General features: G+C 36.8%; 1 protein-coding gene across 1 annotated transcript; it reads right to left on the bottom strand.

Annotated features, from left to right (window-relative positions):
- Window positions 1-3,749: 3,749 nt before the first annotated feature.
- LOC100374126 (cAMP-responsive element-binding protein-like 2) lies at window positions 3,750-16,885 on the bottom strand. The gene is made up of 3 exons (XM_002736401.4): window positions 16,705-16,885; window positions 12,550-12,750; window positions 3,750-4,311 (listed from the first exon to the last, which is right to left on the bottom strand). Exons 1-3 carry the CDS (start codon window positions 16,744-16,746, stop codon window positions 4,147-4,149), a joined length of 408 nt encoding a protein of 135 aa, XP_002736447.1. The 5' UTR covers window positions 16,747-16,885; the 3' UTR covers window positions 3,750-4,146.
- Between the last annotated feature and the right edge of the window lie 88 nt (window positions 16,886-16,973).

The following is a 16,973-nucleotide window of genomic DNA, read 5'->3' on the forward strand; positions in this document are numbered from 1 at the left end:
TGGACTTGTGAAAGTCTGGTCTGTGATGGGGCCTGTGAGTAAGTGGTCTGTGAATTATTCGATAAGTCATGTGAAGAAGTGGTCCGTGATGGGGCATGTGAGCGAGTAGTATGTGATAAAACCTGTGGAGGTAATGGTTTGTGCTAGACATGTGAAGCTTTGCTGGGCCATGTGGTGAAATGCAGTCCATGACACTCAGATAGCCAGATTGACAACTTAAACTCTCACTGTGAATTAAGACTAATATATTGGTCAAAGATTTATATATTAAATTAGTAATGAAAAAATACATTTTTACTATTACACTATACTTATCAATTGCAATGGGCTTGGCCAATTTTGAAATGTTTTGAATGTTTAGTGTGTGGTTACATTAACTTCAGTTTCAACCTCCATTATTAGAAATCATCCCAAAGAAAACGTAAACAATTTAAATACATTTTTGTGCAATCACTGCAGGAAATAACATGTAAATTTTACACTTCAAACTACGCAAAAACCAACATTGTATATCGTAGATATAGTACATGTATATTTTTTGTTTATTTATATTCATTTGGCATCATTTTCATAAAATAAAATATATTTTAACGAAGTGTCATGATTGAAATTATTGTCACAACTATAACATAAGCACATGACAGAGCATTTATATCAGATATACCATATAATATAATTTTTCAGTGATTTTCGCAAGTACACAAAATCAAGATGCATTCCTTCCCAAAGAAAAGTCAAACCCAGAAGTTAGTAGTTAGATTGTTACAGGACTTGACATGTACTGTAATGAAGATGCAGAGTATTCAAGGAAATGTATTTATCTACATTTAGGACAGCAAGTCACCGTGATTATTGTACAAGCCAACATTTCACAGAGGCTGTTAAGACATAGAGCTAGCAATATACGGTGACTTTTGAACCACAGATTGAATTTTGCAGGACAATGCCTCTGGTATCAGAGACCATTTTACAGAGGCCTGCATAATAGCGAGACTGTGATTTTGTACAAGTAAACACTCCGCAGATTCTAAAGTCTTTAATCTACGGTAGCAGTGAACATTTCATTTGGAATCTTCAGGACAGCGATTGAATCACTGACTTTTGGGCTCTGTAGGACAGAGTCACAGGGAACAATTCACATAGGTAAGACAGCTAGTCGCATCAACTTTTGTAGCAATCAATAATTCAGAGGAATGCAGGTCGGAAAGTGATCGTGATTTTTGTACCAGTGAACATTTCAGAAGTCTGTAGGACAGCGAGTCACAGTGAACATTTCAGAGGCCTGTCGTGCAGAGTCACAGTGAACATTTCAGAGGTCTGTTGGACAGCGAGTCACAGTAAACATTTCACAGAGGTCTGTAGGACAGCAAATCACAGTGAACATTTCTCAGAGGTCTGTAGGACAGCCAATCACAGTGAACATTTCAGAGGTCTGTAGGACAGAGAGTCACAGTGAACATTTCACAGAGGTCTGTCGGACAGCCAATCACAGTGAATATTTCTCAGAGGTCTGTAGGACAGCGAGTTACAGTGAACATTTCAGAGGTCTGTCGGACAGCCAATCACAGTGAACATTTCAGAGGTCTGTAGGACAGAGTCACAGTGAACATTTCACAGAGGTCTGTCGGACAGCCAATCACAGTGAACATTTCAGAGGTCTGTAGGACAGAGAGTGACAGTGAACATTTCACAGAGGTCTGTCGGACAGCCAATCACAGTGAACATTTCTCAGAAGTCTGTAGGACAGCGAGTTACAGTGAACATTTCACAGAGGTCTGTTGGACAGCTTGTCACAGTGGACATTTTAGAGGTCTACCAATCAGCGAGTCACAGTGTACATTTCAGAAGCATGTAGGACAGCGAATCAAATTCAACATTTCAGAGGCCTGTAGAACAGTAAGTCACAGTGAACATTTCACAGAGGTCTGTCAGCCAGCGAGTCACAATGAACATTTCAGAGGTCTGTCAGTCAGCGAGTCAAAGAGAACATTTCACAGAGGTCTGTAGGACAGAGAGTCAAAGTGAACATTTCAGAGGTCTGTAGGACAGCGAGTCACAGTGAACATTTCACAGAGGTGTGTAGGACAGCGAATCAAAGAGAACATTTCACAGAGGTCTGTAGGACAAAGAGTCAAAGTGAACATTTCAGAGGTCTGTAGGCCAGCGAGTCACAATGAACATTTCAGGTCAGGTTTGTAGAACAGCGAGTCACAGTGAACATTTCTGAGGTCTGTAAGACAGCGAGTAACAGTGAATTTCACAGAAGTCTGTCGGACAGCCAATCACAGTGAACATTTCTCAGAGGTCTGTAGGACAGCGAGTCACAGTGAACATTCCTGAGGTCTGTAGGACAGCGAGTCACAGTGAATTTCACAGAGATCTGTCGGACAGCCAATCACAGTGAACATTTCTCAGAGGTCTGTAGGACAGAGTCAATGTGAACATTTCAGAGGCCTGTTGGACAGCGAGTTACAGTGAACATTTCTGATGTCTGTAGGACAGTGAGTCACAGTGGACATTTCACAGAGGTCTGTCGGACAGCCAATCACAGTGAACATTTCTCAGGTCTGTCGGACAGAGAGTCAATGTGAACATTTCAGAGGCCTGATGGACAGCGAGGCACAGTGAACATTTCAGAGGTCTGTAGGACAGCGAGTTACAGTAAACATTTCACAGAGGTCTGTTGGACAGCTTGTCACAGTGGACATTTTAGAGGTCTACCAATCAGCGAGTCACAGTGTAATTATCACAGAGGCAAATCAAATTCAACATTTCAGAGGCCTGTAGAACAGTAAGTCACAGTGAACATTTCACTGTTGGACAGAGAGTCAATGTGAACAGTTCACAGAGGCCTGTAGATGTTTGGATTGGGTAGCCAGGCACAATCTTCTATGTAGATAAGCAATAATTGACTCACAACCTGCTCTAGTCATTTTGATTTATTATAGCCAATCTCTATTAACAGATTGAACAAAAATTAATTTGCTTTGTGAGTTACTGTGGATGACAATTTGGATCAACTATGAATACCAACACATTTCTCAAATGTGAATATTCTGCACGATGAAGCGTGTCATATACTTCACCATAAACACCATTACATCATCTACAATAATCTTCCTTGAGTGCAACCATAATAGTTTGAAAGTATGATAACTTAGTGGTTTTACATAATAAAACTTTATTTTCTGTAGTCTAAAATACTAGCAATTTGATGACTTGTGCTTATATTCAGTAACTGATTATTTTTTTTAAATGTATAGATCCCAACCCGTAAGCAGTCTGTCACAAATTACAATAAATGTTCAATAGAATACAAATTTCAAGCTCTACAACTTTTCTCTCTACAACTTTGTCAATGACGTACAAAATCTACAGAACATGACATCAACGCAACATTATTTTGTATAAATATCCAATATCAAGCGTAAATTATGATATATTATATAATATGATAATAATATAAATAAACAGAATTAAAAAATCAAAAGATACTATATATATAACTGTATATAAAGTGTAAATCAGGTTTTCATGACATATTTTTGGGGGATTTTCGCAAATAGTGAAATTAAATAATTAGTGCATTTACAGAATTGATGAATAATCTGTATGCTTTAGTGACACTGATTCATTTTCTGAATGTCTGGCAGTATTTGTGCTGAAAAAAATCATAAATTAATGACATTTCATCTGTTTAGCTAAAACAAAAACAATTTCAGTAAAAGCAACAAAACGAAAACACAAAATATTGACAGCAGGACATGTTTTTCAATATAAACTGTAAATGTATTGAGAGGAATTAAAAATGAACCTCGAACACAACATGCCGCCAAAATCTTGTTGTTTTTCCGATCAAACAGAGTTCTATTCTCGTCATTGCATCCACTGTTTCAAATATACTAGCAATCGCTACATAGATCAGTGGAAAAGTGAACACGATGATGTGAGAGAAGGAAACCCTATTTGAATGACAAAAACAGTTTTGTGGCTCGACAGCCGTTTACGTCTCATTCCTCACACAGTGGTTTGAAAACACATCAATCTGATATATACAATTCTTAGTACATGTAAACCAAAAGCATGCCATACCACGCAAGTAAATGTAAGTTATAATCTAGAGTCATTAGTAATCCTGTTTGCCATTTATACTGTTAGTCTTGTCTTTGGTATGAACAATTTAATTCCTTTGGATCCACTGCTGTGTGAAGCGGTATTGGTTTTGACAGAAGCTTGAGTTGTCAATTTCAGTGAAGTCTTTAATTCCACTGGAATCACACCATCATCCAAAGATTTACACCATTTCTTGTACTGTGGAATATAAAAACAAGCATTAAAGATGTCTGCAAATTTATTCTCATATATACAAAATTTTGTGATCTGACATATCAATTTGATGCTGATGAAGTCATTAAGATTAGATTGAAACGATTAATAGGAGATGGATTTGTAAAAAATTATGATTTAGTGCTTTTACACGAGAATTGGACATTGGGCAGTCATATTGAATCAAATTACAAAAATAATGTTCATGTTGATGTATCTATTGGTATACCATCTTTGTACACAATTTAAAGAGAAGTGTTCATTGCATTCAAGAGAAAGTACTGTAAAAACTCCAAAATTTCGTCCCCTCTAAAAAATCGTTTCGCCTGATTATTTGCCGGGTTTCGGTATTTTATTTACCTCCAAATTTTCGACTCAATTAAAAATTTCCGACTCATTCTTATTCGAAAATTGCGACCAGTTTTGGCTTTTCCCAAAACGAAAAAAAACCCGAAGTGAGCGTTCAAACGGGACTTTCCCAGAAGGCATGAATCTGGGTTTCTGATTGACTGAGAGATTTTTTTTATTGGTAACGAAAATATATTCTAAAGAAACGAAGTTTCAAATAAAAACGAACACAAAAATCTCGGCATGCTGCGTTTCTGAATTGTTGATTATTACTCAGTAGTGATTATAATAATGTACACAAAATAAATTTGTTGAATTGTTATGAAATACAACTAAAAGTCAACTTAGTTTCATCGTAAGCAAATGATTCTGGTCTCGTATAAATGTTTGATGCTGTAGGATATCCGCCATGTTTTCTTAGGTCAAATAGGTCAAATCACTAGATGATGCTGGATGATGCCAACGTGTTCAAATTATCATAGCTTATTTAAATATGTTAATGTTATTGAACGCAATGCGGAAGAGATTGATGTTGTAGTACGATCTTTTGGCTTGGATTTTGATGCGAAAACAGCATGATTTTTTTTAAATAAAAAAATTATTTGTTTTTAAAAAATAAACTGGGCATCTGAAGAATAATTTAACATTGTTCACAGTGATAACAGCTCATTCTCGAAACAAAGCTTACCTGCTCACGCTAGTCACAATAAAAATCATACACGTGTACTCTTGAATAGACGACAATGACTACGGTAAAACTTAGACTCTATTTTAGCCGGCAGGATTGATTGAAATGTCCGAAAAATGATGCCAAAATACACCTTAAAAGTCCCATTTTATTTTCTTAAATCCCATTTTATTTTTTTAACCCAAGGGCGAATTTACGGCAGAATCTGGTCCCTCAAATAAGGGACACGTGAGCTTTGATTCTAACCGGATACATTGCACTGGGTCGGGGAGATAGTTTGCTAAACTTCCATGTATCTTTTGTCCAATGGGTACCTGTACTTCGAACATTCGCAAGTTTTCCTAGGTAGTGCGAGACAGCTTTGTCTTTTGACCTAATTTTGTGCTGACCTCTCCTCCGCGTCTTGATGTTTTGTTTTCCTTGTCATAATACTCACTGATTGATGACTTTGTTTTGATTTTGAGTTGTTTAGCGTACAACTCGGCCACAACCTTTGCTTTTACCGTGAAACATGGGGAAGTTTACGTCAATTGACGGACATTGCATTTTTTAAACAAGCAGCCTGTCAGCTGAGATAGCTCCGCTGTTAGCAATGCACATGGCAATTAAAGAACAGAAGATATCATTAGAAAATGAACAAATCTGAGAGAGGTCCACATGTAGTACCTATATGTATAATATATCAAAGCAATTGGACTTGTGGTTTTCAACAAGAAGTCGAAAATATCACTTTTTACCAAAAATTACAAAAATATTCATCAAAATTAGAGAATTAAAGATATCATCATGAAATGAACAAATCTGAGAGAGGTCCACATGTAGTACCTATATATGTAATATCAAAGCAATTGGACTTGCGGTTTTCAACAAGAGGTCGAAAATATCACTTTTTACCAAAAATTACAAAAATAATCACCAAAATTAGAAAATTGAAGATATCATTACAAAATGAACAAATCTGAGAGAGGTCGACATGTAGTACCTATATATGTAAATATCAAAGCAATTGGACTTGCGGTTTTCAACAAGAAGTCGAAAATATCACTTTTTACCAAAAATGACAAAAATATTCACCAAAATTAGAGAATTAAAGATATCATTACAAAATGAACAAATCTGAGAGAGGTCCACATGTAGTACCTATATATGTAATATCAAAGCAATTGCACTTGCGGTTTTCAACAAGAAGTCGAAAATATCACTTTTTACTAAAAATGACAAAAACATTCACCAAAATTAGAGAATTGAAGATATCATCATGAAATGAACAAATCTGAGAGAGGTCTACCCAAGGTACATATACACCAAGTATCAAAGCATTCAGGCTTGCAGTTTTCAAGAAGAAGTCGAAAAAGTAAAACATTGACACGGACGACGACGACGGACAATCACTCATATTGATAAGCTCCGCTCGACAAAGTCGACAGCGGAGTTAAAAACTAACGAAGCACACTGTCTATCATCCCCATTTTTTCATTTGCTGATTTCTATTCTGAAAAATTCGACCGTCCGAAAACCCACCTTAATTGACTCTAAAAACACGTCACATTTCTAACACATATTATTTAAAACCGGTCGAAATTTTGGAGTTTTTACGGTAGCATGGGTACCATGAAAAATAAAATGGCCGCTAGTCCAATATGTATGATCACCATACCAACTTTGATCCAAATCAGCCTAGTCATCTCTGAGAAACAGCTCCGGACATGTAAAAATGATGATTTAGCACTTTGAAATGAAATTTGGGCGTCAGTCAGCCATATTGAATCGAATCACAAAAATAATGGTGTAGTTGTATTCCTTTGGTATACTAGCTTTGTACAAAATTTAAACAGAAACGTTCATTGCATTCAAGATAAAGTAGCATGGGTACCATGAAAAACAAGATGGCCGCCAGTTGGCCATATTTGTTTGAATTACGAAAAAAAAATGACGTGCACCTACAACCCAATATGTATGATCATCATACCAACTTTGATCTAAATTGGCCCAGTCATCTCCGAGAAACTGCTGCGGACACGTTTAGGTATCAGAAATAGCAAATTTTACATCCAAAATGGCCACCAGTCGGCCATTTTTGCTCCGATCATAAAGTTACTTGCCACGCATATGTAAGACATTATGTATTGTCTTCATGTAAAGTTTGAATGAAATCCGTCAATGGGTGTTCGAGATATAGCTCCGGACGGACGGAACAAACCCAAATTAATAGTCCCAGTTTTCGGACTTCGTCCGAACAGGGACTAATGAAATATATATAAATAAATAAATAAATATACCATACTTATCCGGGTAAGAGCCCATGCATGGGCAAACGTCCACCCCGACTTTTAACACAATAAAGGAGTTGAGGTCATATCCGGGCACACGCCCAGGGGGCATTTTCTACACAAAAAAAAAACTATTTTCTATTCGTTGACTGTGGTTGTATTAACAGTTGACTTTCTTGAAGACTGTCGTGATACTTATAAAAAATGTTAATTGCGTAAAACAAGGGGTGAACGCTTAATAGCTGTGACAGCTTTCTGCCTTCAGGGCAGCGCGTTCTGAATCATAACAGTCAGCAAGTCTATAAAAATATATATTAAAGCAGTAGTTCTCTTTTTAAAATATGTCGTGGCCCTAAAAATGGCCGGTCGTTTGTTTGGTTTGTGCTTCCTTAGTAACTTAGAAACGATTCAGGCAAATCGTAAAAGGAGAGCTGCAAGTGTTGCAATCGATCGGCTTTAGCACCATCGACAATGAAACCAATGTTGCAATATTGTAGCAACCTGTACCTGGGAGAGTGGTTGAAATCACGTTATTTTGGCTTGATAAAATATTTTGTAGCAGCTTGCAAATCCATAACTGGGGTCAGCAATTTTGCAATGTCACGTCGAAGACTGCCAACTTTTTTACCATCTTTCATCACTGTCATAAAAACATTCTTCTGTCGGATAAAAAAAAACTTCCTATTTCAAGTCCACCGCGATATCCACATAGTGAGACATTCCAACCGCCGGAACTTGCTGAATGATAACTTTCACCGTGATTAATAAGCGTTGAGTCTGATAAAAAAGCAATGTCACGATTTGACCTTTATGATGAAATACTAGTAGTGATGTCATTATTATCCAATCAGTAAAGCAGATGCATAAAGGTCAAAGACGATTGCTAGACTTTAAACAAAAGCATCGTGTGCCATCGCAGCAGAGCGACCCCATTTTTCTTGTCTCTTTATTATGATTAGACATGAATGAAAAGTGCCAAGCTGACAGACTGCGAAATCCGTGGATTAAAAGTGCTCAGTCCAAATTGTGTGGGACGATATCGACGAACTTCAGGAATATGTTGTAGGGATTTTGTTCGACGACTACAGTGACGCCGACTTGGACTTTGAGGGTTTTGAGTTTGACGAAGATGGCAATGAACGTACAAATAAAGATCTGACAAGTTTTTTTCAAACAGCTATGAATTTTTTATAATTTTTACTGTGTAAATTTGTAAATTATTATTGATCTTGTATGACGGTTGATGCGTAATTTGTAGAGACCGGAAATCATTTTACGCAGTTTAACCCCTGACATTTTAATTAATTTTGAGTTCACGCGTGTTTGTCGGCGGGAAAATCCTAATTCAAATAATTTCTTACTGTCAATTTTTATTATTTCTGGTTTTTTGTCACATAAGCAATACATTATTTTTGTTCTACTTCTAGTGTTGCATATTGTTCATTTATTTCCGTTGCATGTTTTCATTTGCCGTTCTATTCCCTGCCGCAGTTCGACCGAACTGCGTGTTGCCGATTTTCGCGAATTTTCGTTATTTTTGCCGGGGATCTCCTGGCAAACGCCCACCCCTTCCTTTTGGCAATTTTCCATGTTCAAGACCATGGGCTTATACCCGGATAAATACGGTACTATGCAACTTGTTAGTTGTCTGAAAACAGGAACTTATGGATTGACCTGTGTGTGCGTTGTCTTATCAACTTGTGACGACTTCCATTCAACTTTACACCTACCAAGTGATAACCCTTGCTGTTTTTCATAATTTATATCAATATCTAATAAAATTTAAGTCAAGTTTGCATAGCTTGGGGTTAGTTCAATTAATATTAATATAACTGTACCATAACCTACCCCCTTCACTAACCCTAAGCTTCGCAAGCATTTCTATGTTAAGTCACAGGATGTATGATGTTATTTCTACTTTGTTGCATTTTTATTTAAATAATCTTGAATTAAAACACAATTCTATATTGAATTGCATTGTAATTGAGTTCAATTAAAATGGCAACTCCATATAGAGTCACGTTTTAAGCCAAACATAACAACTATATTAAAAGTTAATTCAATTATATTAAAAGTTAATCCAATGTGTGTCATCACAACGATGGTAAGACATGTATGTGTGTGCGCATACATGTATGGAACTCAAGTCATGTATGGACAGATTACGAGACCTTGATGCGCATCATTTTACAGGGATCTGGCCACGCTGACCGGCACTCAGAATTAACTACCACCAAGCAGGACAATTGTTGAATTATTCTTATAAATGCACAACGATCGGTACGCATCCTGCCAGTCATACATTAGAAATTAAACAATGAACCAAGTCACATGACGTGGTAGCGACTTATAAACAGTAGTATTGAATTTTGTAAAATTAACATCTCATTGTTTGTCAGAATCACTTCCACTCTATATATCATGGCAAAAATGGAGGTTGATATTTGTTTACGCTACTCAAGAAAAGGCACCGGATTTATTGCATGAATGGGAAAAAGAAATTTTAACTGTCATTAATCTCATTACACTCTTCTTTCATCACTTGTTACCTTTTAAAAATTGCTACCATAAAAATCATAATTGAGGCCGCAGCTCTAATAGAAGCCATACCCCTAAGCTTGAGACATTGTTTCTTGTTGAAATTGACAAGTTTTGATCCCAAGGAAACCCTGCAATAAGATGCTTCTTAAAAGGTTGAAATTTGGTGATATATTATTCCAGATTTTGACTCCAACAAATTTGAGAGATTTGCCACTATTTTCTTGAACAATTTGAGAGAAAGATTATTATTTAATTTGTGTTTATATAGTATTATATGAATGATTAACTGGAGGAATTAAGTTTATGAAAGTACTTGGCAGCTCTTAATCAGTGTTTCCGCTACCGTTCGCCAAATCGCCAAGTGGCGAAAAAAAAATCAGAATGGCTAATAAAAACTTTCTCCAATTCGTCATTTGGCGATTGTGAAAATTATAACGAAATTGAGTGAACTTTTTCTATTTGCCTGCCAAGAAAGGTTTCCACGTGAAAAAAATCGAAACACGTAAACACTTGTCTAATTATCATAAAACAACTCTATTTTGTAAGGCTGATTCCAATTGGGTATCTTGTGACCTCATTCAGTTTGTTATCCAATAGCGTGCACTGTATTATATGAATGACGTCATCATAACATTCTTTTAAAATGGCTGCCAATATGCAATGCTCCGCTTGTAGCAAACGAATTTATCAGGGTACGCTTGACAGTTTCATAGAAGGACAAGTAAAACCACCTCCTTCGAAAAAAGACAAGTCTGAGGATGATCACGAAGTTCAAATAAATGTCGCAACGGATGATAAACCGAAGAAAAATCAAGGTCCTGAAAATACCAAGAAAATGGGAAGTCGCGTCAACCATGGAGCTAAAAAAAGATAGCTCCATGCGTCAACCGAGGTGTGCGTGATGACTGGGTTAAATCATATCCATGGCTAGAACTTGATTACACGATTCGGAAGAACTTGATGTTTTGTAAAGAAACAAGTAAACGTAATATCTTCACTAATGGATGTGATAAACTGAAACTTGACAATGTGAAGAAACATACATTGACAAGGGATCATAAACAAGCAATGCAAGATAAATTTCCATTCACGGGATATGAAGCATGCAATGAAAAATGCGTTTTTCCGAAGCGAAGCCTGCTGTATTGGCAGGCCTATGCAGTGTGTACTGGAACGCCGAGAAAAATATCACCAATGTAAAATTGACATTTATGCATCTATTGCAGACTATTAATGTTAACTTTTATTACTTGAACATGTTAATGAATGTCAGTTGCATCACAAAGTTGTGTTTCATGCTTAAATTTTACTCCCCTCTGGGGTCCCACTTTTTTTTATAGTTAACTCAATTGTTTGTGTGTGTAAAAGCCTGGTTTTCATTTGTCAGCTTCTATGTGACAGGAACTGGCTACAGAAAATTATTTTTGGCTAATGTTTTGGAGGTTGCAATAGCCACTTGGCTATTATTCTCATACATGTACTTCTAGGGGAAACACTGCTTAATAACTGTATCGTATACAAGAGTATAAATTCGATATTCATGCAGTTTAAATATATATTAAATATCCCAATTGTTCGCAATGTATATGTAAGATATTCATGTCAGAATTGTATTACATCCTAGCGCATTATTAAATCACAGAGTCGTATTGGGAAGGTTATGATTGACTATTCCTCATTTTCGATTATAATATTAAAACTTGTATGTCTGTAGTATACACCATAATTTTTTCAGACACCTCCTTCATTCATATTCATTAGGAACTCAAAACTCAAATTTGGTTCATGACCAAGTTACCTTCAACAAAGTATAAGTGCATAATACAGGAGATGCTATTCTATTATATGCAGCAAAGTGAGATTTTCAATACTATGAGGTCATTAAGAGGATACCGCAAAGGATGCATGAAGACAGTGCAGAGAGAGTATCGACCGGTCTATGCGACTAAGTACAGTCTGAGTACTGTCTGTTCTTTGCGGCAACCTCGTAATAACATTGTTATTATACATTTTTTCCTCCAATCATCCTGAAATCAAACAAGCAGCCTCTTGACTGAGATAGCTCCCCGGTTAGCAATGCACATTTCAATTAAAGAATTGAAGAAATCATCACAAAATGAGCAAATCTGAGAGGTCAAACAGCCACTTCCGGTTTTCTTTCAATTGACCAATCCAAATTCACTAGTTCACAACAGGGACTACAAGTATGGAAAATTTCAGAGGTTTTCTCAAACAACTTGATGAAAGAAAATTACGAAAAAAAGAAAGAAGAAAAAAAATACAATACAATAGGTAACGATAACAATAGGGGCCTAGCCCTGATCTCAGACAGTAAGACAGTCTTCAATTGTAATTCTTCCACTGAAGATAACTTACTGTTTCAAGTTCGTCTCTTAATTTACAGATTTCTTTTTCTTTCTTCATCACTGCATCTTCCAAATGTTGATACCTCATCTTTTTGCGAGCTCTACATTCTCTGGCACTCTGCCTGCTCCTCTCCAGTTTAGCTTTCTGGTCTATCTTAGAAGGTTTTCTACCCCTCTTACCAGGCTTCTTAACCTTCCCACCTGATACTTTCTATGAAGAAAAAAACAGGTAATGAAATGTCTACATCAGTGTTCTCCACAAGGGATTTTAACAGGGCGTCGCAACTAGTTATCTGATATTGGCATTCTATGATATTTCCTGTGCACCTCCGGGCTTATTATCAGGGAAGTATGGTATACTGTGAAGATTCAGATCAGTCCAGTGTGAGTGATGAGTATATCGTCGACGATGCCCCTTGTTCGGATGATAGTTTTATTTCAAATTACACCGAAGTCTGTGAACAATCTGCTTGGTGTTCCTGTGACAATTGTCCCATGCCAGTGCAGCCCCGTGAATACATGGACGAAAAATGTTTCCACCACCACCCTACGAACTCAAGATTGCATACTCCAGCGTCCATACTTTAAATAGTTTGCACGCCACACAGTGCAGTACTGGAAACAGCATTTATTAGACAGTTAGACAAAAAACAAAATAAAATGCCTGTCTCAATCAATCGCACATCCATAATGTCTGTATGTTGATACGCTTGTAAATAACATTAACGTAAAAGTCGAAACAACCTAGACTAGAAGTCAATTCACCAGTCCAGCCAACTATGGCTCCCTAAGTTGTTTATATTTAATCAGATACTATTTTGTCATCATGCTTTGTTACCTTTCCTGTTTATACCTCATGAGGGCATTTTTATGGCAAGATGGCGCAAACGGAAGTCCTTTGCAGGTTTATGGTTTCTCATATTTAAATCATAACTCTGAAGACAATCATTTTTTTTTTCAAATTTATTATCGATATACATAACTTGATAAATACAAACACCAAATTAGGCTCTATTTAGTTCCCCTTTAAATTGTGTTGAGGGGGACACATGATAAACAGAATTTATTGAATGATTCTACAATTAATTTCTGTTATCTCAATATTCAGATGGGTATTAAAAGAGTTCATACTATTTACAGTGATACTTTGCTCAACTGCCTATGTTTAAGGATGATGTACACGTTTTTGGTATTGATTTTCTAAACTGATATTTTCATATAAAATATTTACTGAACAACACAAAGCTATATATTGATGGAAAGCTTATTTCACACTGGATATGAAATCGACAAGATAGTGTATGTATGGATGTGTATAGTCACGTGATCTCTGTGTAAACACAGAAAGCCATTTTCGGTAAAAAAAATAATTGAACCAATGAATAAACAAATTTAGTGGAACATTGGCAAACAAAACAGTTTTTCAGACGACGCTCACCACCATTCCGTGTTAATTGAGATATATATCTACATGATAGTTGGAGAAGAAATAATAATTTAGCTATCTTGAAAAAACAATGCGATCTGGTTCTTTCCGGTATTCAGAAATTAGAACGTAATTTCGAAACAAATAGGAAAATAGAAAAATCCCAGCGCGGCTTGAGAGGGAACATATCGAAGAGTGTCTGTGCGAAAAATTAGTATAATGCGTCCACTAAAACTCGAGATCAAAGGCCTGCAGTTGCCATGAATCGCTGTTTTGTTTAACCGAGAAAATGGCAAAACAACTTAGCAGCAACGTATCGTCGGCTAACTCAAAATCAGTTTGTCCCGTGGATCAAAACAAACTCATAATGAATAGTCATGGTATCTGTCTGTCATAATCACGCAGATGTGTGGATATGCGTGGTCGCAATTGGTTATAAAGTACGAAATTATGCTCCCGAATCAAATAGGAAACACTCACGGCGTGACAAAGCCGCACCAAAATGACGTCATGATTTACATATTCATTAATACGTTGCGGGAGGAGACACTCCGTTTCTGGAAGACTCATTACCATACATTGCCCTCCATGGAAGCTCATTCTCTTGCTCAGCTGCTGAACCAATAACTGTGGCTGAACGCACCACCAGAGTCAACTACATGTAGTTTTCTTTCCAAGATTTTTGTTTTACTGCGCGAGATGTCTCGACGAAGATCTGTATTATCTGATTTGAATGGCAATGAGGGGGAGAGAAGTCACAGCGAGTGCTGAACTGAATCAGGAGATGCAATCGCTTAGGTTTAAAGTTGTCTGTCGATCGGGCGGTGAATTTTCAGTTTGTTTGCTCCGTTATTATTTTATTGATTTGTAAAATAACCTGTTCGACATAAATCGTGTTTTCCGTTTTTTAGTTCCCAAAACTGTTGTGACAAAATTAGTGTGATGATTCTTTTTCCATCTTCAATGCGTAATACATAGTACCGGAACAACTGCTGGCGGGGACTATACTGCCGGTATCTTACATTCAGTTCACTTTCTATATCATGTATAGCAAATCTAACTTCATTGAATATGTCAAATTATTTATTGAGAATGTGAAGATAAAGAAAAATAAAACAGGTAAAACAAGGATGCTCACACACACGCTTTTACAGCTGCTTGTCTCGTGCTTTACGTGTAGCCATGGTGCAGCCAAGTCCGGGCCCAAGTGTTTCACTTCCGACTCATTGTGGTCGGAGTCCATGACACGTAATTTAGTCACGAAAACTAAGTCTGCCATGTGCTCAAATTTTCTACCTTCTGTTTATACTTCCATGGTCTGATCAATTAAATCGTGGAAGGTACCTTCCATGATTAAATTTTCATAATAATCGCTTTACATACTGTCTACGTTCTTCTCCAAATTTCCTTGCATTCGTTTTCTTTCATCACTGTCATAGTCGACCCCAAGACGGTTTCATAGTCGACTGCTTGAAGAGCGAGAAATTCAACGAAATTAAATTTGTGGACGATCGTAAATGGAATGCGTGTAACTTGTACCTCGGACTACTAATACTTGTATTACTAGTCTGAGCTTGTACTGAATGCAAGAGACTGTTTATATTTGCTATGGGTGGTGACTATTATGCAAATTATCTGTCTATTATGTCTTTGGCTGATTAATTAAAACATAGCTTTCAAAACAATGACATGTGCTTTTGTTTTTAATTAACAAAAATTGATTTTTACACCCTATAAAAACATCCAATTCACTTTTTTTCCTACTGAGTGTTTGCTCCTTGTAGTCCAGCATTGAAAAATACAAAAAAGTAGAATTTTGGGTTTCAAAGCAAAAAAAGGTGTACAGCATCCTTAAGAGGCATGACAAAAGGCAAAATAAACAATAGACCAATTAAAAAAAAAATAAAGCTCACGACTAAATATAGCCAATTTAGCTAATTAGAATAATATGTTCAGGGCTTGAAATTCATGCCATGGAGGCAATTTCCTCAATACATTACTTACCTACCTGAATAACTTTAATTCAGGTAGTGCATTGAGGCATGATTTTCAAATTCCTCAGCCTGGTCTCAATAAAAATACACCCCCCCCCCCCGATATTCACAGACCTGTACATGGAACAAAGGTCATTTATGTCTAGCAAGCACTCAAAGCAGAAATGAAAATTGCAATGCACGACAGGATTGCGTTGTTACAACCCACAAAAGCTGTAACCTTTTAATTTAGTTCTTGATTCCCAAGTAAATTACTACATGCAAAAGAAATTCAATCATTTATTTTTAAGAGGCAATGCGTTTTTTAAAAGTCATGATTATAAGCAATATATTACAAAGCAGTTTTTCCTGCCGTTTGGACCCCTCGACGTTTGGACCCCTCGACGGTATTAGGGTTGAGGTTGACACCATGAAAACAAATGTCTGTTCACCCATGGAGCTAAAAAAAAATGTTTAGTTCCATGGTTCACCAGTACACTTTAATTTCGATGTGTGTCGCAGTCGTTAAACATGCCAGAATGACCTATTTACCCGATAACAACAAAATATGTCACTGACAACACTGCGAACGGGTGAAGGTGACAGCCTGAAATCTAGGGTTACTAGCAGCTCCGACGAACCCTGGTAAAACAGCCTTCGTTATTAAATGGTTTGACAGCTTTAGAAAGAGTCCTCGTGTTGTTTGCACACATAATATCGCATCACAATCTGATTAGAAATCGTCTTGAACACTACATCGACTTACCTTTCCTTTGTTTTCGTCCTTTTTTATGATATCGCCCTTCATGTTGGTGGCGGTAACTCAGGTAAGGCGTTTTATCCGCGAATTATTATTATGAACTTCAAATGCGGTTCAAATCCTTAATAAATCGAGTTTTGTAGGATTCTTTTCCCGCTCGACCTAGACTGGATTGTTCTGGGTCTTCAGCAAAATAAAAACAAAACTGACGTAATGATCACGTGAAAATAAAAAAATAACGCGAGCTGCTATTGGCTGCCACGTTTAATTTACAT

The sequence above is a fragment of the Saccoglossus kowalevskii genome, chromosome 14, assembly GCF_978046115.1.
Source record: "Saccoglossus kowalevskii chromosome 14, keSacKowa6.1, whole genome shotgun sequence".
In the NCBI taxonomy this organism is placed as follows: Eukaryota; Metazoa; Hemichordata; class Enteropneusta; family Harrimaniidae; genus Saccoglossus; species Saccoglossus kowalevskii.